Source organism: Panicum hallii, chromosome 5, assembly GCF_002211085.1.
Source record: "Panicum hallii strain FIL2 chromosome 5, PHallii_v3.1, whole genome shotgun sequence".
Taxonomy (NCBI): domain Eukaryota; kingdom Viridiplantae; phylum Streptophyta; class Magnoliopsida; order Poales; family Poaceae; genus Panicum; species Panicum hallii.
The window spans coordinates 3,599,001-3,622,259 of NC_038046.1; the positions used below are offsets into that span (position 1 = coordinate 3,599,001).

Below are 23,259 nucleotides of genomic sequence, written 5' to 3' on the forward strand. Positions count from 1 at the left end.
GCTGGCGCGGGTGTGGGTACGGATTTTAGCACACAGGTACGGATTTACAAAGTTATTATCCGCGCGGATTTTACCCGTTGCCATCTATAGTTGAAGTTGTAGAACAGTAAGTATTTTAAAAGTGAGCTAAAGAGGCTAAGCGCAAACAACTGCATTCAAGCTGAAACGCTGTCGTCTCAGTGTCATTAACACAACGCTGAAAGTCGGAGTGGCTTCGCCGCTATCCACCACGTGCACGGGGCTTCCCATGACACGAGACGGATGCAGAGGCGGGGAGATCGAACAGCCGAGATGGCTGCGCAGGCCAACGCATTTTGATCCGACGGTCCCTCTTGTTCCACAACCACGCCCGGTTCTCGCACGGTTTCTCGCGACATTTCTTTTCCCCGCGCCCACAGTCCCGCACGGTCACTCGGCTGTCACAAGTCACAGCTCGAAGAGGAATTTGCGCATTTTGCATTTTAACCCAATAAGTATCACATACGACACAGACGCCCTCAGAGCGTGCAGCGCGAGGGCTCATACTGGATTCTGTAGAAAAGTATGGGTAGGAGCACGAAACGTGTTGCACTTTGTCTTTGGGCTGCAGCCTGCAAGCTCCTCCCACTCTCCCAGCCGAGTCGCTGCTGCTGCGAACGCGAGGGAGTCCACACACTGCCAAGTCCCCAAACGGACCCCATTTTTTTCTCTCCCAATTCAACCTCAGTTTCGAACACCTCGATTCCTCGCGCGCCGTCGTCCGAGTCCTCAGATCCCGCCTCCCCAGCCCCAATTCCATGCTGTTATAGGGTTCCCACCCTGGACTTGCGTGGAGAGGAGATCCATCCCCACCAGGCTCGCGTTCCTCTTTTGCTGGTAAGAAACCCTAGCTTGCTTGGGGGTGGGTTGCTTGTTTTCTGCTGCAAAAATCTCTTCTTTGCTGATGGGAACCCTAAAATCCGAACCTTTCTTCCGCCAAGTTCCGTTCAATTTGTGGTAGAGTACTGACAACGGTTGGGTTTTCGAAATTTCTAGGGTTCAGCGTAAGGAGGGGAGGCGGAGATGTTCTACTCGCAGTTCATCTTGGCCAAGAAGGGCCCTCTCGGGACAATATGGATTGCCGCGCACTTGGAGCGGAAGCTGCGAAAGAACCAGGTCGCGGACACGGACATCGGCGTCTCAGTAGGTTGGTGGCCTTGCCTGCTGTTTCCACGATTTGCTTTCATCTAGGGTTTGCACTCTGCTGTTAACTCTGCACATACTATGACCTGACCTGTAGTGTGGTAAAGTCCTGATTTGCTGATGCTTGTTAGTGATGTAGCTCCACAGAAAAAAAATGCTAACTTTAGCTCCACAGAACAAAAATTGCTAACTTTAGCGCATTTATGGGTTTTCAGTATCCGTCCCCTCACCTATAGCTTCTGTGCTACTACCTCCAGCTAAGAAAATGCTTATACAATGAAAAGAAGAAAACAAGCTGTGCAGCCTGTCTGAAACGTCATGTTTACATGGCTGGAGTTATTGGTATCTTTTTTAGCCCTTTTGTGTTTAGGGCTAAGTAGCTTCTAGTTGATGCTATCGGAGGCGTAGAAAAGATGATATTTTTTGAGCTGTCCCTTCATTTTGTTTAATTTGCTGCTTCATCAAAATTGCGGTAGCAAATCATTGCTCGGTAGATTTGGCAAGGTATTTACCTTGGTGCATTTAATGGTTTCCCATTTAACTGTTTCCTTTCACGGTTTTATGGACTGCTAGTGCTAGTGTGGTTTTATTGCTCGCTAGGGTTAAATACTTAAATAGCGCCGACGGCTTTTTTGCCCAGTTATGTCGGTCGTTGCTGCTCTCTAGGATACTAAAGAGCCAAAAGGATGTCTGCTTTCGCAATACGAGATAGTCCAAAACTTTACTATCTTTTTGCGTTACAACAGAAAATTGACCTAAAACTGAAATTTAAAGATCGCTCTATTGGGAGTAGTTTTAAGGTAAAGCTTATTAGAACAATACAGAATAATAGCATCTGCTGTTGTGTGTACGACATGTTGTAACTAATCATTCTAGATAGACTACTGTCTGACTTTTTTTTTTTTTCCTTTTTCTTTGTATATGGTTGTCAGTTTGTCTCTCCATACTGTGAGGAGAGAGAGCTTTTAGTTCTTAATGCTATTATAATTCATACGTAGTCAAGCAGCTTGAATCTTGGTTAATTTGGATTTAGAGAAACACAGATCTATACACTAGCGTAGCATCTGATTTAATGCTACCTGATGCTATATGGGTGCATTGCTTACATTTTTATTTATTTTCGAACATAATGCTTACCAGAAGCAGCACCTGATGCATGCAGTACATGAAGGCCCTGTGATGTAGTGTTGTGACCTTTTGCAGAAGCACTAAGCACTATTCATTGAGCTGTGGTTTAGGATTGGCAAAATCATATACAAATCTTTTTAGTGGCTGGAGAGATATATCCTTTGACATTTGTGCATGCCAGAAAAAAATCGTTCGTTATTTGCCCCATATTCTGGTTGAGTTGCCCAGTTAAAGTAGGGTTTATAATAATTTGGGGCTGGGCTGAGATTGGTAGTGGCATCATTCCGTTTACTATATGCCATATTGTGCTGCATATTTTATAGACCATGCATAAATTGATATTGCTACCACCAACCATTCATGCTTTCTAGTAAACATCAAACATGTATTACAGAAAGCAAAACACACTCAAGTTTCTTCTGTAGAAGATTTTAATAGAATTTGAGTCTACATCACCTGACCTATCATAAATTAGGTGAGTACGGACAATTGCCAGTCCAAGGTTCAATGCCAGAAAATTATTAGTTGCTAGTTAATCCTGATGTGTTATTTTATGACATGTTTTGAAATTGATATTATTTTCTTTTACGAGGAATGGACAAATATATCCATCTAGTTGTGTGCTCCTCAGGCCAGAAAAACTTTGTTTCGTTATCTGCTCTGTTATATTCTGGTAGACCTGGCCACTTGGGCTAGGGTGATAATGACTTTTAGGCAGCCAATACAATACATTCCAATTACTATATGCCATATTATGTTGTGTTGTATGATCTATTTTGCTCATTGCATAAATTGATCTCCTTAGCTATATCATCCATACTTTATTGGGAAATGTGCAACCATCTCATTAATCAAAGCAAACGACACAAGTTCCTTACCTAGAAATTTTGTAGACATTGTAGCCTATATCACCTCATGTACCATAATTAGGTAATACACGAGGTGTGAAGTTCAATACCATGAATATATTGAGGAAACTGATTGCGTGATAATCCAAACTGCAACGATTTATTAGGATCGCTTCATGAATGTAAAGGCTTTAGCTGTTGTGGTCTTATTTTTTGTAATCATGATTACTTGATTAGTTTTCCCATCTTCTTTTCTTATTGCACATTAGAATGTATGACCTCATGTAATCACTTTTGATTGTGTCAATTGGTGCATCGGGCCTATCCATGTTTCACCAGAAAGAACTGTATGTACAACATGAACAAGGATGAGGTTGCTCTTACGATACTTTTTGGCTACAACCCAGCCCTCTAAATTGATAATGCCTGGTTAGCACGAGGGTTTGATTCTATATACTATAGTATTTCTTGTTGACAAATCAGCGTATGGGGGTGGGCCCACAGTGCTAGCAGAGAAATGGACATCCGTTGCAATTCTAAGAAATGGAAATGAAGATGCCACAGTTTGAATTAATATTTATAGATAATCAACAGTCTAATATGTTTTATGCCACCATACTGGAAAAGGTTTCTTTACTGCATACTCAATATTGGAACACTTGGTACTTCACACTTCTTTCTTAAGGAGCCTATGGAGCTTAATTTTCCAAACAAGGCTGCCAGCCTTGATGGGTAAATCTTCCAGCTGGTACATCTGATATGGCAGTTTGTAGAATTTAATGCTAGTATTGATGTGTTTGGTCTAACAACTCTGCGCTGTAAATTTACTATAATTCTGTTTTGAAAATTGACGGCTACTATTCCTGCAGATTCGATCATATTTCCTGACGTCCCAATTGCACTTCGGTTATCAAGTCATCTTATGTTAGGCGTGGTTAGAATCTATTCTCGGAAGGTCAACTACCTATTCCACGACTGCAGTGAAGCTTTGCTGAAGATAAAGCAAGCTTTCAGGTCCACTGCTGTTGATCTACCCCCTGAGGAGTCAACTGCTCCTTATCATTCTATAACACTGCCCGAGACATTTCATCTTGATGATTTTGAACTGCCAGAAGCTGCGTTTCAAGGGTAAAGTCACAACTTCTGTATTGATCAGTTCACTATTTAAGAATGTGTTTGTCAGTTTTCTGAACACTTCCCACTATGATCCAGTGACACTGATCATCATGTGAGCACAAAAGAACAGATCACTTTGCAAGACAACCCAGAGAAAACAGGGTATTCAACATCCCAGTTTGGCCTCGATGGTTGGTCTCCTGTCTCTGTCCACATCTTGTCTTGCTTCATTTCTTTAGTAGCATTTTAATTATGTAAAGCATGAAATGTGCAGAAAGATTTGGTGATGGCAGTTCTTCACATATTGGCTTGGACTTGGAGGAGGTATATATTTTTCTTTTCTCCACCTTTTGTTCTTGAGAGTTTTTGACATGTTAAGCTCTGAATGCATGATGGTACTCTGGCCCATCAAATACTAGACTCAGCGATTTATTGAAGTTGCGGTTTTGGTTGTTTGTCTGTTGCATATTGGAATAAATGAAAAGGCCCCATCTGTCTTGATACTGCAATTGATCTCTTATATTTTGATAATAAAAGAGCAGCTTGACTCTATGATACCAGCATTAAAACTTCCTCTTTAAGAGCTGATTATATTTGTTTGTCGTCAGGAATTAATGCTGAACAAGGATCACTCAATTCATCTTGAGTCTGATGATGGGTAAAACTTCCTTCATCATTTGAATACTATCTTTATTAAAATCTGATTTGGTTTATGATGTTCTTTTGTCAGGCTGTAATAATCTGATGTCCTTTTTCACATCCTAAGTTTTGATGTTTGGATTCTCTGAAAATGACTATAAGTTTCTTTATGCTGCTACACTAGGATTGTAAAGTTTAATGATATTGTCAGAGACCTGTATTTTGAAATACTTGTTCTCATGACATTTCAAATTTGGTGACGTTGCATAGTTTCCCTTCTAATCATATTTCGCTCGAGGTACACTGCTTATATCTTTCTTTGTTTGCATCTGCCCAGCATTATCATTCAAGGTCGACCATCAGTTCCTTCTACCGATATGGACATTGATGATAACCAAAGTAAAGACGAAACAGCTGGAAGATACAGCAACATGGATGGTGGGCCTTCTAGTCGAGGAAAGCAAAGTCCACTGAATGATGACCTAGGAGGAAACAGTATTCCTAACTGGACTGGTTACAATGTACAGACACCAGACTTGAATGATATGCTATTGCATAATGAAGGTATTGCTGGACCATCAGCTTCATACTATCAACCTAGCCCCTTCCCGTGTGATGAACCTGCATCACCAGAGTTTATTAGTGCTCAGGCCCCAGCTACACCTGGTTTAATGGGAGAGACAGTTCCTTCCAGAGTCCATGAAAGTCCTGTTCTCAGTCCACAGAGAAAAGCTTCACCAAGCAATGATGAAACTGCAAAGGCAGACACTCCTGCTGCTCCAGCCTCAGATTTTCCCCATTCAGCCACAGTAAATGCTGGTGATGTTGTGGGTTCTGAGGTGAATGAACTTGGATTGGCAAAGCCTGCGCAAGTTGAGTCTTCTGTTGTTATGCAGGATGATGATGCATTGATGCAACAACACACAAGTGAGGATTTGCCATCCCAGGGTCAAACATCAAACTTTGAAGCTGGTGATAAGTTGATCGGTCCTGATGATGTAGCTGCATCTGGTGAAACTGTAACTGTTAATGCAACCGTTGTAGATGTACCTTCGGCTGTAAATGATTCTGAGCTATGTGTTGATGGTTCTACTGAGCCATCTGTGATGGAGAACCCTACACAGATTAATGGGCAATTGGTTGATGCACAAGGTAATCAGTTGACATCCTTTTGTTGTTTTTTATTTTCCCCATGCCATGGTCACTAGCAGAGTTGGAGATCATGTAATTGTTCTACCAGTTTTGTTTAGGGGGCAGTGTGCATGTAACTAATGCAAGTTTACTAAGTGCAGATTTTCAACATGAAGTCCAGGCGGTGCAACAAGAAGTGGCATCTAATGATAGACCAACTGAACTAACTTCAGAATTTGCTGAGCCTGAGAAAATGCTGTCAGCTCCAGATGCTGAATTCAATCCTGCAAATGACTTGGGGCAGATAACTGCAGAAAAAGGAACAACTGAATCTGATGGAAGTAACAAAATAGGCAGTCTCACTAGCAGAAAAAGACACCTGGAAGATAGCTTACCAGCTCTAGAGAGTGAGACTACTGAAAGGTTGTCTAGTCGACCACGTGGTAAAAGAACCACCGATTTTGTTCCTGATGATGATGATTTACTGGCATCTATTTTAGGTACGAATGACTTATGCATTGCATCTCCATTACTTGGATTTTCTGCATTTACCTAATCACTTGACCTTGCATTAGTTGGTAGAAGGACCCCTGGATTGACGCTTGGTTCAACACCACTACCACCAAGGGCATCATCTTTGAAACGCCCGAGGTTGGTATCAAAGGCGGGTACACTCAAGAGAAAAGTGCAGATAGATGACGCCATGGTTCTACATGCTGAGTATGTATATGCTTTATGGCCATCAAATGAGCTTGTTGTTTTGAGCAAAGTGACTTCTTATTTTTTGTTATTGCCTCTTTATCCCGACCAGATATGAAATCCCTATCTCCTTAGTCCCTGGACTTGGTTCTTTTCATATGTGGTCATAATACCAACCTAAAACATTTCACAGTCAAAACATGTGGCCTTTACTTGTGCAGAACTGCTGTCCCTCTTTAACTTCTTCAAGTTTTTTACATTATTACATGTTTATTCTTGTGCTGTTTTTTCTACTGCCACAACAATCTTATTTGTAGAAGTTGTTGCTTGAAATTTTTGGTCTTGGATATTTCCTGGTCCTACATTCTACTGTTTGGTTATGTTTTCTGAATGTGCCTGCTGAATGTGTCTCCACAAACCCAATTATAGATTGTATTCTAAATTAACTTGTAACATGACCTGACTGCTGACTATTGCTTTCATTTTCCAGTACTATACGACAACAACTTTGAAATTTTTGGTCTTGGATATTTCCTGGTCCTACATTCTACTGTTTGGTTATGTTTTCTGAATGCGCCTGCTGAATGTGTCTCCACTAACCCAATTATAGATTGTATTCTAAATTAACTTGTAACATGACCTGACTGCTGACTATCGCTTTCATTTTCCAGTACTATACGACAACAACTGATCAATACTGAGGATATACGGCGCATTCGTAAGAAGGCTCCATGTACTCGTTCTGAAATATGGATGATTGAGAAAGGTTCACTGGAAGATGACATATTCCACGAGCCCATCTTTTCCTGTAAGTTTCTTGCTATGTCTTTGATTTTCTGTTTCCTTTTCTGTATGTCGTGATAAATTGAAGTAGGAAAAAATGGAAGGTCTGACGATGATTGGTACTAAGTTCTGATCTCTAAAACAACACCTTTGGTTTTTGTTTTTTTTGTATCTCTACTAGGCCTATCTGAGGAGCTAAACAACTTACACAATCGGACATATGAGACTATTGTACACCTCACTGTTCAGAACATGGAACTGCAAGGTCAACTAGACATGTCTGAAACCATTGCAGAAGATAGCAACATTGTTGGGACCTCTGGTGCTGCTACTATTGATGACCCACTTCACATACCAGATAGAATTGATGCCGTGCCGCCAAATGCAAATGACGAAGATGGCGCAACAGCTGCTTTTGGTTTGCAAGTGCCTTCTGACAACCAGGTTAATGGTGTATCTAATGATTTTGTTAGCGACACTCTGTTTGAAGGGGTAACTGAACCTTTAATTGATAATGAGAAAGAAGTGGCAGTTGCAGACAGAGAGCATGCTCAAGTTGATACACTGGATAATGATCGTCTTCAAGATGTTCCATCTGATCTGCAGAGGAGTACTGATGCAAAAGGTTCAACTCCAGATGTGGTTCTAGATAGCTCTGGCAAAGCTTATGCTCAAGCAGCGGATGGCATGACACAGGAGTTTAATCATTTTGTTCATAGTGATGCTAATCTTTTTGAGAACAATGAGGTGCCGACATCTGAGATTACTGGGGTGGAATGTAATCAAGATGCCTCTGGCTTTCTTCAACCAACGGAGGATGAAAATGCTGTCTCTGCTATGGGAGATAATTCTGGCTTCCAAGAAAACAACATGGGTTCTCTTATGGATTTGGATATGGTGAATGACTATGGACTAAAAGAGTGCAATGTGAGTCCATTTAGATGTTTTCCCTCCTATATTCAAACTTTAAATGCTTTGAGAATCTGTTAATTGCTTACTACGACATGCTTTTCCTGGCCTTCTGGTTCCAATATCTTGCTGTAGAAGTACTTGCACTTTTTTTTTAATCTGATACTTTTTTTGTTTAGTTACATCAAGACTATATAATGACTGATTTCCTCTTTGGTTTACAGGATTTTGGAAGTGCAATTCATGGTGTTGATACAGGTAATTTTTCTGTTCTGATTAAAGCATAGTGTGGTTTGTATGCCTTGCATGCATGAAGATTCCACATCTGCAGCACCTTAGGCCAGATGTTTTTTTTTGGGTGGGGGGCACTCAAGGAATTCAATCTCTAGCTTATTGTAATACAGGAAATATTTCCCAACCATGCCTGTGCTTTGACAGACGTAGTAAAGCTTTTCTTATTGTTTGACCTTATATTGTTCCAGATTTTCTGAACTATGATGATGATGGGGACTTTGATGACGCAAATAACGACGAGCAAAATCCTGATGAATTCCAGTCTCTTGACAACAGTGGTTGGTCTTCTCGAACCAGGTACAGTTGAGCTAATTGTTATTTCCTTTGGACTTCAATGTTCAATGTCTTGTTCAACATTTTGATGGTTTGTACATGGCTGTGCAGGGGTGTTGCAAGATATCTCAAGACTTTATTCGATGAAGAATCTGGTCCTGGGAGAAAGAGTGTCGCCATTGACCACCTTGTACGTGGAAAGACTCGGAAGGAAGCCTCAAGAATGTTCTTCGAGACCTTGGTATGCTGATTATACCCCCCCCCCCCCCTCCCTCGCTCCCTCCCTCTCCCTCTCAGTATTTCACAGCTATCTGCTGAGCTTCCCCTGTGGTCCAGTATTGATTTGCTGTCCTGTTTCATTGACAGGTCCTGACGACGAAGGACTACATCAGCGTAGATCAACCAAACCCCTTCGATTTTGTGAGCATAAAGCCGGGACCAAAGCTCCTGAAGTCAGAATTCTAGATCATCAGTCAGCTTAGCCTGGCGCGATACATACATCTTACCATATCCATCACACCACCAACAACATTGCAGATGGCCCCACCCAGCCTTGTGACCCCCTCGAATCCATTTTTGTTTGTTGTTAAGTTTATCCTCACCTCTGTAGCATTCTCCCGTGCTGATCCGTTGTTGCTAGGGTTTCGGTAGGATTGTTGCCGTGTTGTACTGTTGGCTATTCATTGTACATATGGGTTTAGCGGCTCCTGTAAAGTCTGCCATGTAATCTGATAGCGTCGGCTCCCTCCTAAGTTATTGCATATTGTTTTCGCTTGGTTAAGCTGTAGGAACTGTATACCTTACAACCTGAGATGATGATGATGATGTACCTGTTGATTATGTCAGTATTGATTCCCAATCCATGTTTCACAGTTAATTTTGCAAGTGATTGTTCTTGTGAATCATATTTTTTCTGCTGGATCTGGGGCACATTGAAGGGCTCGAATTTCTTGCTGTTCTGTTCAGTACAACCACTACAGTCGACCAGAAAGCAAGTTGCCGTTTTTCATTTGATAAGAAGGGCTTGTGTTGTATAGCGGCTTTCGATCCGTAACTGTCGTAGTAAAAGCGGCAGGTAGCAGTGCAAGTTTTCATTGCAACCAGACGGGCCAAAAAACAAATCGAGCAACAAGAAAGATGTCGAGAGAAGAATTGTAAGAGGATGACGGGTAACAAGATCATGTCACGTTGGACGGCGATGGCTCGGCAAGCGAAAAGGAGGCGAGGAAAGCGACCAAAAGGGGGCGGAGCGCCGGGAAGTCGGTGCTGGAATTATTCGACCATCACCATGCTCTCCCGATCATCTTATCGCAACGGCCATTGTCGCCAGCATTTCGTGAGGAGCTCTGAAGAAAGTCGCGTCTTTTCGGACGCTGCACTGTGGTTGCTCGTGCATCTGTTCTCCTGCTCTGATCCTCCATGATCTGACGGCTACATCGTACACAGAAACCACTCTGCTGTACAGTGTGCAGTACAGCTGAGTGACAAGCCATCAGCTCCATGAATCGGCAAATCTAGCTCTGAAGTCTGAACCTGCACCCGGACGCACCCACTAGTGTCGGTGGCCTCGATATTCACTGTACCGGTACTGCAAAATCTTTCTCGCTCCTCTGTTAACCACCAGTATTATTATCTCTTCTAACCAGGTACTTTTGCACTTCTGGAAGCAACCAGTGGCATTTTGCGCAGAAAACGGTTATTTCCAACCGAAATACTAGTGTAGGAAACAAGCTAGTGCAGGTTCTTGCACGAATCTGGATGCCCTCCTTTTTTCTCTCCCTTGATCTGCAAGTATGAGCTACTGTACTTGAAGGACGTACCAGTAGACGATCAGATTCAGAAAAAGCTGAAAGTGTGAGGTTGGTGTGTGCGTACCCTACTACTCTTTTTTCAATTCGGCGCATAATGCTCGCATCACATGGCATGTGACGCTGTACCGCCTTGTTGCCGGGAGGACGCTGCTGTCTGCTGCTGATGCGTATGCTATGCTCGCACTGTCCTCATCAATTCCTCAATCATGCGTGGCCACGTACGGCTTCTCACAATGATTAGAAAAGCCCACATGAAATCCACAGCATGGGATGCAGAGCAGAAGGGTGAGTTGGCTGCCGATGCACTCCCAACTCTGAAGCAGTCGAGCACGCGAGATCTTCTTCGTCAGGCTGCTGGTAGCAGCCTTCCTATGCCCTGGATCCACAGGCCACAGCAGGATTAGCAGTTTTTTGAGCTCCCCATTTGGACGAGAACCGCCAGAGAGTTTGGTGACAGAGATCACTCGAGCATTGCATGGAATGTCGCCAAAAGAGGCTCACCGCGCTGGTCCTTCAAGCCCTTTCGAAAAGCGAGCTGAGCTGATCTAGTCGCCTTTTGTCTCACGAGCTTGCGTTATCAGTCAGTGACGGGTGATGGCCTGACGGGCTATCAGCACGGCATTTCTGCGAGCCGCGGCCCTGAAAACGACCGAGAAACAAGAGTTAGGCGCGCATGCACGCACGAGCGCATGCTAATATCCTATCAGCAGCGGTTAACGAGCACCTAATGGAGACAAACGGATCGGACAGGAACGCTAGCTGCTGCAGAAGCTTTTTTGCTCACGAAGCAAGGGGAAGGAGAGAAGCTGCAGAACCTGGAGGCTGGAGCTGGATCTACCCCGAGTAGGCGTTCGTAGCCCCCGGGCCTGGAGGTGGAGGGTGGAGGTGGTTTCGGTTCGGCAGTCGACATCACGCTCCAAATCTCCGATGCATCGTCCAACACCACCAGACCAAAAGGAGAGAATCCTTTGTGGTGACTGGCCGGAGCCGCGCGAAAAGGCTGCGAAAGCTGGCCCAGAAAGCGGCGAGATAGATTCTGTTGTCAGCACACGCACAGCAGCAGTATTCTGCTGTCCTCAACTCCTCCTCATGGATCACGGTGCTGAACAATTGTTGCTGCGTGCTGAACAATTCTGCGTGGCAGGTCGGTCGGTGGGTGCATGAAGCTAGCGCTCTGGGCTCTGTCGCTCGTTCGTTTCTCGTGATTTGCTGGGTTCTCCTGCCCCGAGACAAATTAAAAGTTGAGAAGGAGCACGCAACCGGAGTCAAAGAGAGAGTCATTTCCTCTCGTCGCCCTAGGGCCGCGAATCCGCCATGCATCGAACGGGAGGTCCGAAGCTTGGGCTTGGGCTTGTACCTGCTGGGTTACGCTTCCGCACTCCCTTGCTCGAGAAACGAGATCAGTAAAAGAAAGATCTCACAGCAACAGCGGAGTTTCGTTCCCGTGGCCGGAGGCCGGAGAGCGACGCGTGGAGGCACTGCCACCGCGGCCGACATCCATTCCAGGCCCCCCACTCCGCGCCGGTCGGGTCGGCCGGCGCGTTCCTCGGCGGCCGTACCAACTCACCCACCCACCTTGGCATTGGCAACGCGCCGTGGTCGTCCCCGTGTGGGCGGCGGCGGAGGACGCGAAATCGGAGGGAAATTACGAGTGCGGGATGGCCTTTTTTTACCCCTCCTTCCTGTTCGCGTCTGGTGCGGTACCCGGCCGGCGTGGCTGCCCGCCGGCATCCTGCTCTCACGGCTCATCGATCGGCGGCGCTCACGTACGGCTGGCGCTCCGACGGGTCTTTTCAACGTGCGTGGTTGCCGGTGGTTGAGCCTGCCGCAGCAGTGCTGCTAGCAACCTACTGTACTCGTCGAGATGGTTACGTGCCGCTGCCCGACCAGACACGGGTACGGCGGGGCTACGGAGTCGTCGGGTTGGACGACTGCGATGGCAGTATAGTATGGTATACACACGCGTACCACATCATCAGCTGTCAGATCACGTCGCTGGCAATAAAATCTGTTCAGGGCGAGGGAGATGCTTTCACCAACGGCGGAGAACGGGGAACAGAGCGGCACGCGAGTTTCTCCGCGACGACGAACGAAGCCGATCAGATCAGAAGCTGAATCGACCGGCAGGCCGGCAGCACTGATAAAACTAGTACGAGCTGTACCCGGGGATCGAGCACGGCGCGGCAGCCGTCCGCGTTCGCGTTTACCTGCAGTTCTACGAGAGTCCTCGCCGGACACTGCACAGCTCAGTGTGCAGACCAATCTCAAGAGAGAAGCAAGGCTCTTGTACGTTGATCTCCGTCCTTTGCTTTTACTAACTTTTTAACCAGCTCCGATCCATGCCCGGCGAGGCGAGGAGCTCAGTCCATCCGCGCGCGGCGGCGCCCATGCCATGCCGGCGGGCAGGCAACGCCGTCCCTGCGCGTCGGCCACACGTGCCCTCTCGTCATCCACTAGTACGGAAAAGGCATCCCCTTTGTGGCCTGCACTGCAGGGTGGGGGCCAGCAGCGCGAAACAGAAGGCTGCTACGCAAAAGCTGGCCCAGAAAGCTAGCGCCGCAGCAGATTCGGCTGTCAGCGCAGCGCTAGTGGGCGTATCTCGTCGTCGTCGACTGCCGTCATAGCCCAGCAGCAGACTGCAGACCAGCAGCCAGCACTGGCCTCCCTCCTCAGTTCGTCATCGAGAACAGTGCCGAGCAATGAGTAGGAGCCATGTCGGTGCACACGTCTCCTGCCCCGCGCTCCGGGTTGGTCGGCAGCGGGCGCAGGAGCTGAGCTGAGAGCTGACCGACCCACGCGGACGCGGGCACCGGCTCACCGCACCGTCGTCGTGTCGGCGCCGTTGGCGTGGGGTGAGGGTCTCAGGGCGGACGTGAAGCCGGAGGGAAAAAACTAGAAAAACTACGCGGATCGGAGACGCCTGCGGACGGCGGCCCGGCCACTTGCTGCTGCTGCGTACGCCCTCACGTGGGGGCGTGCTGCGCCTGCGCTGCCCTCGCGGTTCATCCCGACAGGCTGCGCTCACGGCTCTGGCCGTCTGGCCCTTCTGCCGGGAGTCCTTGCACGACGACGCTGCACGGCCGCGTGCCAACAACCCAATGGCTAGTACCGGTACGGCGCTTTGACCTCGGCAACATCCCTGCTCCCCTCTCCCTCCTCACCTGCTACCACCACCGTGCATCCGCTGCTGCACACATGCAGAGACGCCAAGCGTAGTTACGAACTGAAAGCACAAGGCTAACCGGGGGGTCCAAGCGATCAACAAACCCAGAATTTAGTACACTACACAAGGCATCCGTCCACGTTTTACCCGATGCGGTTTCCGAGTCGCCGTCGTCAGTCGTCGCCGTCTGACACAATCCCCAGAGCATTGCAGTAGTTTACCAATCGATCTCAAGATGGAGGGGAGGGAAAGGCTGGGATTAGTAGTTAATCCGCCGACCGACCCACTAATGAGTCTGCCTGCTCATGACGTCAAGCAAGGTCGTCGAGCCCAGACAAAAACAAAAGGTTAGGTTCCATCGATCAGCCGGGATCAGTGCACGCACAGCGCAGGCAACGCGTCGATCGTCGGATGATGGTGAGATGCTCGATCGCTGCCACTGCTCCGGGCCTGGATTGAACAACAAAGGCGTTAGCTGACTGTGAGCCGAAATGGGCGGCAGGCGGGGCATGTCGCGGCGGAGATGGAACGTTCGCTCGACGGCCTGGGGATGCCTGCTGGCTCTGTAGCTTCAGCGCAAGTACCCATGTCCCATCCAGCTATACTGTACTACTCCACAACGGGCGAAACCGCCGCAGGAGAGTTCCCGCGCCGCTTTCCGGGCCCACGTGTCGGCGACAGGAGAGCACGCGCGCGGCAAAGCGAGGCCCCAACGGTCGTTAGTCTCTCATCAAAGCGTTACCTGAAGCGACTGCAAAGATGCTAACGAGTTCACAGTCAGGGCGACAGTACACCATCATGCTCGATTCCCGTTGTTTCTGCAGTCTAGTCCTAGTCCCAATCTACCTTGTCCCAAAGAAAAGGGAGAAATTACCCGTCACTGTCAGGATAATCGCCGTGCTTCACCATTAGCAGCCCAGTTCTGTTTCTGTAGGAACCGACGCGCGCGCTCGATTCGTTGGACAGACACTAGTAGCCCAGTTTTGTCTGAACCGGCCTTCGTACAGTGGTGTACAGGTATTCTACATACAGCAGCGGCGATCCTTGATTCCGGGCTACGCGCCACGCCAGGGGTATCCATACAGCCAGACATGATGCGTACAGGTGCGACACCGGCGAGGACCACGCCGCCATACAGTATGATGAGTGGAGTGGACACCCTAGTCTGTACTAGGTACGAGTAGGATCGTTGCACAGTGGCAGTAAGATCGACGTCATCCTACCGGCGGCATGCAGTCAGCTAGCATGGGAGCGGACATCCATGTGCACTCGGCCAACAGCAGCGGACCGTGTCGACGAAACAGCAACGGCGCTTTTGTGGCCAGAGGTGTCAGAGTTTCGTGACTCGAAGGTTTGGAGGGGATGGCCGGGCGTCGTCGATCCGAAAGTAGGCTTAGGTCACCCACTGCTTGTGCTTGATGCTTTTTTCGGACCATCTGGCTGTTTGTGACTTTGTGACGCAAACAAAGTGCTAACTCGAGACCTAAGGAAGGTTGCGCTAACTAACTCCGGCTGTGATCTTCCGATCATAAAGAAACGAGCATACCTGTTCAGATTCACACGTTTTCCATTCCATAAAAGATAGCTTGTATTGAAATTTGGTGTCTTTACATGCATAAATCCAATGTGCATTGCTCATCTTCATTGCTATCCTCACGGCTTTATTTGAGCCTGCCAACCAACCCATATGCACCACCATCTTAGTTTTTTCCTATCCTCATCCCACTCCCACGTAATGCCTTATATCAGCAAAAGAAAAAAAAAATGCCAGCATTACGCAGCATCCTCATCTCTTTCAATAAGGTGCATCCTCGGACCCTCGTTGTCACTATTTATTACGTCCTAATGTTGTCATTTCTCCGTGCTAACTATATATTTGACCCTTCATCCTCAGTGACGCTGAGAATATGCATTTGACGAACCAAATAGAGAACAATATTTTCACATGATTTTAGGAGTACGTAAATTGAAGCCGGCTGATTTAGTACCTTGGCATATAAGAATTCAATAAAAAAATAAACAAGATCTATACGACGCCCTTTTTCTCTACATAAAGTGCGAATGCATGTATACAGCCGCCGAGGTGCTCCAATATAAAACCCGTGCTTGTCCTTCCCCACCTCCCCTTTGCTCCCTTGCACTCTTCAACAACAACAACCTTCCATTAGTAGTTTATCCGAGCAGGCGAAAATGGCCAAAGAATGAGAACAACCCAAGCAAGCTTCAACCACCACCGTTTCGCCCAGCTCACAAAACTAAAACAGCACTAGTGGCCAACCCCCCACGCTTTATATATGCACTCTACCAAAAAAAAAAATCTAGTAATCAAAAGCGAAACAAGAGGAGCACAGCAAGAAGAGGAGAGAGGGAGTGAGGGAGAGACTGAGGAGGACACATCCAAAATACTCCACCTCCATGTAGGAGCTGTATCCACTACAACACCTCACCTCCCCTTCCTCTCTCTCTCTCTCTCTCTCTCTCTCTCTCTCTCTCTCTCTCTCAAGATCTGTCGATCACACACACCACGCCAGACACAAGCGGCAGCTTTTGCTCTTGCTTCCTCAGCTACCTGCTGCTTCTTCCAGTTCAATCGCAATGCCATCTCCCCGGCAATTCTTGCAGCTGCTGCTACCCATCTTGCTCTCCGCTTGCTGCGTCGATGGCGCCAACGGCCCCGACGCCCTCGCCACCGCCAGGAGGCAGCTCCACCAGCCGTTCTTCCCGGATCAGCCCGAGCAGCCGTCCGCGCCACCGCCGTTCTTCCCGACGCTGCCCGTGCCGCCCCCGCCGCAGATGCCGGCGGGGCAGGACCAGCCGACGTACCCTGCCCTGGTGCTGCCCAACACCGACTCCAGCGGCGCGGCGCCTCCGGCCGCCGGCGCCTCGCACGGGTCCAAGAAGGCGTCCAAGCTCGTCCCGGCCATACTGCTGCCGCTGCTCACCGTGGCCGTGCTCGGGCTGTCCATCGCCTTCTTCTTCTCGCACCGCCGGAGCAATGCGACGCGCGGGGGAGGAGGCGGGTGTGTCGGTGGCGGGGAACCCAAGTTCCTGCACCCGGAGAGGACGAGCCTCTTCGCGCGCGACGAGTTCGGCGGCAGCGGCGGCGGCGCCGGGGCCGCGCCGGCGGCCGCTACGTCGGCCGAGTTCCTCTACGTGGGGACATTGGCGAGCAGAGCGGACGAGAAGAGCAGCGACACGACGTCGTCCGGCGACGAGGAGTCCCGGAGCTCCGGCGGATCGCCAGAGCTCCGTCCGCTGCCGCCGCTGGCGCGGCAATGCGCGCCGGCGACGTCGAGGAGCCCCGGCGGGGCCTCCCCGTCCTCCGGAGATGAAGAATTCTACTCGCCGCGAGGCTCATCGACGAAGACCTCGAGCTCGCGCAGGACTCTGGCAACGGCAGTTCAGGCGGCACTTGAAGCGCGCGACCGCTCCAGGACCCCGTCCCCTGGGTCGGTCCTGAGCACGCCGTCGTACCCGTCGTCGCCTGGTGCGACGCTGTCCCCCGCGCCCGCCTCGCCGCCTGCCTTCTCCAGCCCAGGCGAGTCCGGCCGCCGCTCCGTCAAGTCAAGATCGGACAGCGCGCGCGTCGTCGTCCTCCCACCGGTTCCTCCGACTCCGCCGCCACCACCTCCCTTCGCACCGACACTACCACCACCGCCTCCTCCTCGCCGGAAGCCACCGTCCCCATCACCACCGTGCTCTCCACTAAACGACAAATCAGCTCTCAGATCCAGCACCGACGCAATCTCAAGAAACCCATTCGCCCAGCCAGCACCCCCACCGACAAGCACCCACCCGCCAGCTCCGGCCGCAGGCCCACCGCCACCACCTCCTCCTCCGCCGCCGCCGCCGCCGGTGGGCTACTGGGAGAGCCGTGTACGGAAGCCCGACACGTCCAAAGAAACCCGCTCGCCGGCGCTGTCGCCGCCACCCCAATCTGCCAATTTCAGGAGCGTCCCTGCACCCACCGACGAGTTCCCGAGCCGGCTGCCGGAGAGCTCGGACCAGGCCGACAAGTCCGAGGACACGACGCCACGGCCGAAGCTGAAGCCGTTGCACTGGGACAAGGTCCGAGCCAGCTCCGACCGCGTCATGGTGTGGGATCAGCTCAAATCAAGCTCATTCCAGTGAGAACTCTGCCAGAAAAAAAAAATCATCTTTTTCAGATGCATAAGCTGTTCTTGGTCGGTGTCCTGACCAGTGTCGCTGAATTCCTGCAGGGTTAACGAGGAGATGATCGAGACGTTGTTCATTTGCAACCCGGCGAACGCGCCGGCGAAGGAGGCGACGAGGAGGCCGGTGCTGCCGACGCCCAAGGCCGAGAACAAGGTGCTGGATCCGAAGAAGGCGCAGAACATCGCCATCTTGCTGCGCGCGCTGAATGTGACCAAGGAGGAGGTCTGCGACGCGCTCTGCGAAGGTGAACAAGATCCTCTCTGACTGACACCACTTCTTATTAGAATTCAGCCATTTTTATTCGCTGCATACGTTCTGCATCGGATCGGGAGCCGCTGGTGTTCACTGGCTTTTCGATCGCGTAGGATTCATTTCGCCCGTGAGCTGTGTGGGTCGTGTTTGACCATATTTAGCTTGTGACTGACTGCAGCCATGCTTGTCCGTATAGTATGGTTGGGCTTTTAATAAGTTTGTCTGAAAGAAATGAATGCCAGCATAGAGCAGTTGCAAGTCGTTGCCGAAATGGCTGGCCAGTTTATGCTGAAAATCACCGGATGCTTCAGGTCTGTTCAATAGGTACAGGGAGTTATATCTGCGGTGAGCGTGTGAAGAATGTCGGAGATGTTGCTTTTGTTCTCATCCCTCCTTGTGTTCATAGTTGCTCACAATAGGAACTTCCAGTTTTTCAGTCGTTTATCATGACTTTTTGTGGAGATCACTGTAATCAAGTTTGATTATTGCAAAAAAACTCAGGTTTTTAGGCCAGAATTCTTTATTGGTATTGCAGAAGATATACTAATTGCTTTTCACTTTCCATTGTATGGACTTCACTAATGTGCTAACCAATCGTTCTGAGAAAAATGTGCTAACCAATTTACCATGCCTGTCGTCCTTCAGGTAACACAGAGAACTTCGGGGCAGAATTACTGGAGACCTTGCTAAAGATGGCTCCTACCAAGGAAGAGGAGATCAAACTGAGAGAATTCAAAGAGGATATTTCTCCAATTAAACTTAATCCTGCGGAGAAGTTCCTCAAGGCAGTCCTTGATGTGCCTTTTGCCTTCAAAAGAGTAGATGCTATGCTTTACATAGCAAACTTTGATTCAGAGGTCAATTACCTAAAGAATTCGTTCGAGACCCTCGAGGTGAGCATTGTACCTTTGGCATTTGTTGATTCATTGTACAAATGGGACCATCGCATCTCCTCACTATACTATACACATAAGAGTATATGCTAGATACAAGATACAACAAGTAAATTTAGCATTGGCTAGCATGTATCCTCACCTAATTCCCTTTCGTTTCTTACTCACAGACTGCTTGCGATGAGCTTAGAAGCAGCAGACTATTTCTGAAGCTACTTGAAGCAGTTCTGAAGACTGGCAACAGGATGAATGTTGGCACAAACCGTGGCGATGCACACGCGTTCAAGCTTGATACTCTGCTCAAATTGGTTGATGTCAAAGGCACTGATGGGCACACAACCCTTCTGCACTTCGTCGTGCAGGAGATCATCCGAACAGAGGGCGCCCGCCTCTCTGCCAGCACCCAGACAACTCCAAGAACCCAAGCTAATCCTCTACGAGAAGAGCACGAGTGCAAGAAGCTTGGCCTCCAGGTAGTGGCTGGCCTTGCAAACGAGCTCAGCAATGTCAAGAAGGCAGCTGCCATGGATTCCGACGTGCTTAGCAGCTACGTCACCAAACTTGCTGGTGGAATCGAAAAGATCACCGAGGTACTGCGGTTGAACGAGGAGCTGAAGTCAAGGGACGATGCGTGGCAGTTCCATGACAGAATGCAGAAGTTCTTGAAGAAGGCAGACGACGAGATCATCAGGGTTCAGGCTCAGGAGAGCGTGGCGCTGTCGCTCGTGAAGGAAATCACCGAGTACTTCCATGGCGACTCCGCGAAAGAGGAGGCTCATCCTTTCAGAATCTTCATGGTCGTCAGGGACTTCCTCTCGGTTCTTGATCAGGTCTGCAAGGAAGTTGGCAGGATCAATGACCGCACCATCGCCAGCTCCGTGCGTCATTTCCCGGTGCCGGTTAACCCAATGATGCCACAACTGTTCCCACGGATTCATGCGTTGAGAGCTGGATTCTCCGACGACGAGAGTTCAGCTGCTTCAGTTGCATCGCCATGATCACTGGTAGTCTGCCAATATAATTTTTCGCGGACCATCAGTAGAACGCCGCCGGAGGGCAGAGGGATACAAATGGTAGCGAGCTGTCCATTTTTTTTAACTTTTTGTACCTGTAGATTATAGAATGTACAAGATTTTTGCAAATATTTATTTCTATATATAAGAAGGGATAAAATCTAGATCAGAGGGGGAAAATATAAGCAGTTCATACATGTATGCGGCCTTCGGTCCTCAGTTCAGTCTGTAGTCTGTACATGCCTTGATAGATTTATCCATCTCAGAATAAGATGCAGTAACAATTTTTTTAAAAAAAAAAATCTGCAGAATTGTAAGGTTGATGGACTCTGCTGTACTTGAAAAGGAAACAAAATCCATTAAAATCTGGCAGTACCAAGGAAGAAAACATCAATCTGTGCCATCCATCTACAGTGTTTTGTCATCTTATTCTTTTCGAAATCATTCTTGTCACCATCTTTGCAATTGCACAAAGATGGTCCATACCCCATGCGTACACCTCAAGGCCATACCAGTTTACCTGACAATTTTATCTGCAGTAGTGATGTAGAAGAATCTTTCCTATTCACAGGAGCACCCTGTAATTTCAGACACTGTAACAACTGCCCATGTGGTGAAACCAGCATGGATGAATGGAGTAAAAGCTGCAACAGGCTTCCAGTTGGGACATCAGGAGAACCAAGTCCCTGCAGCAGCAGCGGTCAAAACCAAAGGTTTCCATGGCCGTGTGAGCATGGGAAGAAGACTGAAGAGAGAGAGGGAGCAACAGCGAAGCGGGCGGTGGTTCGGGTGGGCGCCATCGCTGGGTCCCCATCTCCCATGTGAGCGTGACAACCATGCGGTGGTTCGGGTCTTGGATGCACGCCCACAAAACCTTGCGGCCGGGGCGGCATGGCGTGGCTGCCCTTTCCTACCAAACTCTTTTCCCTCGCTCCCATCCTGCAAGATCGCAGCGCCCCACATGCGGCCTCTTGTCCCCGTCCCCCCGCAGGCTGTGCACCGTGTGGGATGGATGCTTAGGTGGAGCTAATGGCCTCAATCATTGGCCTCCAAGGCCAACCAGAGTTGTTTTCTTTGGGGGTTTCCTTGGCCTCTTGCCTCCAAAACACATGGACTGGTTTGGTTGCTAGTATTTGCTGATGCAAGTGGCAAGGGTCAAGAATACCAGTACGATTAAGCAGCATGATCATTATGTTATTTTTGAAAGGACACGAGAGGAATTGTAATGATACTAGGTTTATATGGTAGTAGTTGGAGATGGACAATGGAAAGGACCCACCATGGCCAGTGGCGGATCTAGTATGTGAATCTAGGAGGGGTTTATTTTCCTCCTCCTCTTCCTCCCTCCTCACTTTTTTTCTTCCTCTTCTTCATTCATGGTTGAAACTTGTTGGGGGTGGGAGGAAGGGAGGGCTTTAGAGGCTCCATGGGTTGCGGGGGGGGGCGGGGGCTCCAGCCCCCCTGCACCTGGCCATGGCCTGATGTCCATGACAAAAGGCACATATGCCCATGGGGTAGCAAGATTCTAAATCTGGCCCGGGACGAGAGCACAAAGCGAAAGATGGGTGGCATGAAAACATGGATGATAGGTGCTCCCAAATACTAGCACCATGATTTGTGAATGACCAGCGCCAGCAGATTGTAGGGAGGAGCCGGCCAGCAGCTGCAAGGGCACCTGAACCACTCACTACCCAATCTTGCAATTGCAATCACGCCAAACCTTTCGCTCCTCACCATCCCGTTCCATCATAGTCTCGTGAGCTGCACATGCAAACTACCCCCCGGCTCAATGATACCTCCACCCCCCCCCCCCCCCCCACATCCATCATCAGGGTAACTGTACCTTTCACGTTGTCTCAAGGCGTTTTCAGTCACTTAGCAACGAATAAACTCGCTAACAAACTTTATCTTTCTCAACTAGAAATGCAGAGCATGCCCGGCAAAGAACTGAACTAGATACACCAGCAAGTACAATGGTACGCGAGAGAGCCTGTGGCGTGCGCCAAACTTTTGCCATTTCAGCCCTAGCACGCAGCACAGGCGAGACGAAAGAGCCAGGCACCGATCCATCCTTGAAGCCGAATCCAATGCTTGATCTGGCCGCTTTGGGCTCGCCTTTGACAGGTATGGAAAGCATGGCAGATTCGCTCGGCTTTGGGAAACACCTGGCGTCTTCCGAGTTCCGACCGATCGAGGCCATCACGCCCTAATCATGCATCAAGGTTAATGCGACTCCAATCCACAGGTTTCTCCGCCCCATCGGCGGCCTAGGGGCTCTATCTAGGCGGTAGGCACTGAGCACGCACGCTGTCACGTGAGGGCGACCCGGCTGGCTTTACGCGCCGTGCCCTTGCTTTTCTGCAAAGATCCCCGTGGCTTTAGCCAACGTTCAGCAGTGTTAAAGTTGCAAAGTGACCCTTGTTTTTGTTTACGTTATCGTTAATAAAGAAAGGGCCCGGGCAGCTTGGTACTAGTGCTCTAGTAGATCGGTACACATTCGTTCATCAGAGGATGAATTCGGCGTGTCTGGAAACAGTCCAGGCAATTCAGCAGCAGATCTGAGCCCGAGCGAGCAGGGCACTATAGCACGTTCACGTTTGGTCGAATTCAAGGGTTTGCATTTGCAAGCTGCGTCCCTGGCGGACCAGATCTCGAGTAGCATCACACGACTGGCAACACGAAGCAAGTAGGGGAAAGGGACCAATACCTGACCGTAGTAGGGTTTGCTTGCAGCTGCCGGGGCACCCAGGGAAGAACACCAAAGGCAAAGGGCCAAAGGCGGAGCACAGAACCAATCGGTAGGACTAGGACGTCTCCGTTCTCTTGAGGTCTGAAGAACACCCCTCAACGGCCTGATTCCTGTCCCGGCGCTGCATCAACATCCGGAGCCCAGGACGCAACGGCACCACGGCAGCAAAGCGTGTAAGTAACGAGCCAACCACCTGAAAGCGAGCAGAAACACCAATGCCC

The 23,259-nt window shown here is 49.0% G+C and overlaps 2 protein-coding genes across 2 annotated transcripts; both read left to right on the plus strand.

The window, feature by feature from the left end:
- Positions 1–604: 604 nt before the first annotated feature.
- LOC112892941 (sister chromatid cohesion 1 protein 4) lies at positions 605–9,858 on the plus strand. The gene is made up of 15 exons (XM_025960053.1): positions 605–855; positions 1,015–1,165; positions 4,007–4,265; positions 4,350–4,444; positions 4,528–4,577; positions 4,862–4,911; positions 5,230–6,044; positions 6,185–6,523; positions 6,599–6,743; positions 7,394–7,530; positions 7,687–8,432; positions 8,639–8,672; positions 8,897–9,005; positions 9,093–9,222; positions 9,348–9,858. The coding sequence occupies exons 2-15, from the start codon at positions 1,042–1,044 to the stop codon at positions 9,444–9,446; spliced, it is 3,132 nt and encodes a 1,043-aa protein (XP_025815838.1). The 5' UTR covers positions 605–855; positions 1,015–1,041; the 3' UTR covers positions 9,447–9,858.
- A 6,420-nt stretch (positions 9,859–16,278) lies between these two features.
- Positions 16,279–20,554, plus strand: LOC112895642 (formin-like protein 1). The gene is made up of 4 exons (XM_025963619.1): positions 16,279–18,082; positions 18,176–18,375; positions 19,029–19,276; positions 19,447–20,554. Exons 1-4 carry the CDS (start codon positions 16,551–16,553, stop codon positions 20,272–20,274), a joined length of 2,808 nt encoding a protein of 935 aa, XP_025819404.1. The 5' UTR covers positions 16,279–16,550; the 3' UTR covers positions 20,275–20,554.
- Positions 20,555–23,259: the final 2,705 nt, after the last annotated feature.

Coding starts and splice junctions, on each gene's coding strand:
- LOC112892941 (XM_025960053.1), top strand. CDS start 1,042: ATGTTCTACTCGCAGTTCATCTTGGCCAAGAAGGGCCCTCTCGGGACA. Junction 8,433..8,638: donor ATGGACTAAAAGAGTGCAAT/GTGAGTCCATTT, acceptor TTTGGTTTACAG/GATTTTGGAAGTGCAATTCA. Junction 9,223..9,347: donor GAATGTTCTTCGAGACCTTG/GTATGCTGATTA, acceptor TTTCATTGACAG/GTCCTGACGACGAAGGACTA.
- LOC112895642 (XM_025963619.1), top strand. CDS start 16,551: ATGCCATCTCCCCGGCAATTCTTGCAGCTGCTGCTACCCATCTTGCTC. Junction 18,376..19,028: donor CTGCGACGCGCTCTGCGAAG/GTGAACAAGATC, acceptor GTCGTCCTTCAG/GTAACACAGAGAACTTCGGG. Junction 19,277..19,446: donor ATTCGTTCGAGACCCTCGAG/GTGAGCATTGTA, acceptor TCTTACTCACAG/ACTGCTTGCGATGAGCTTAG.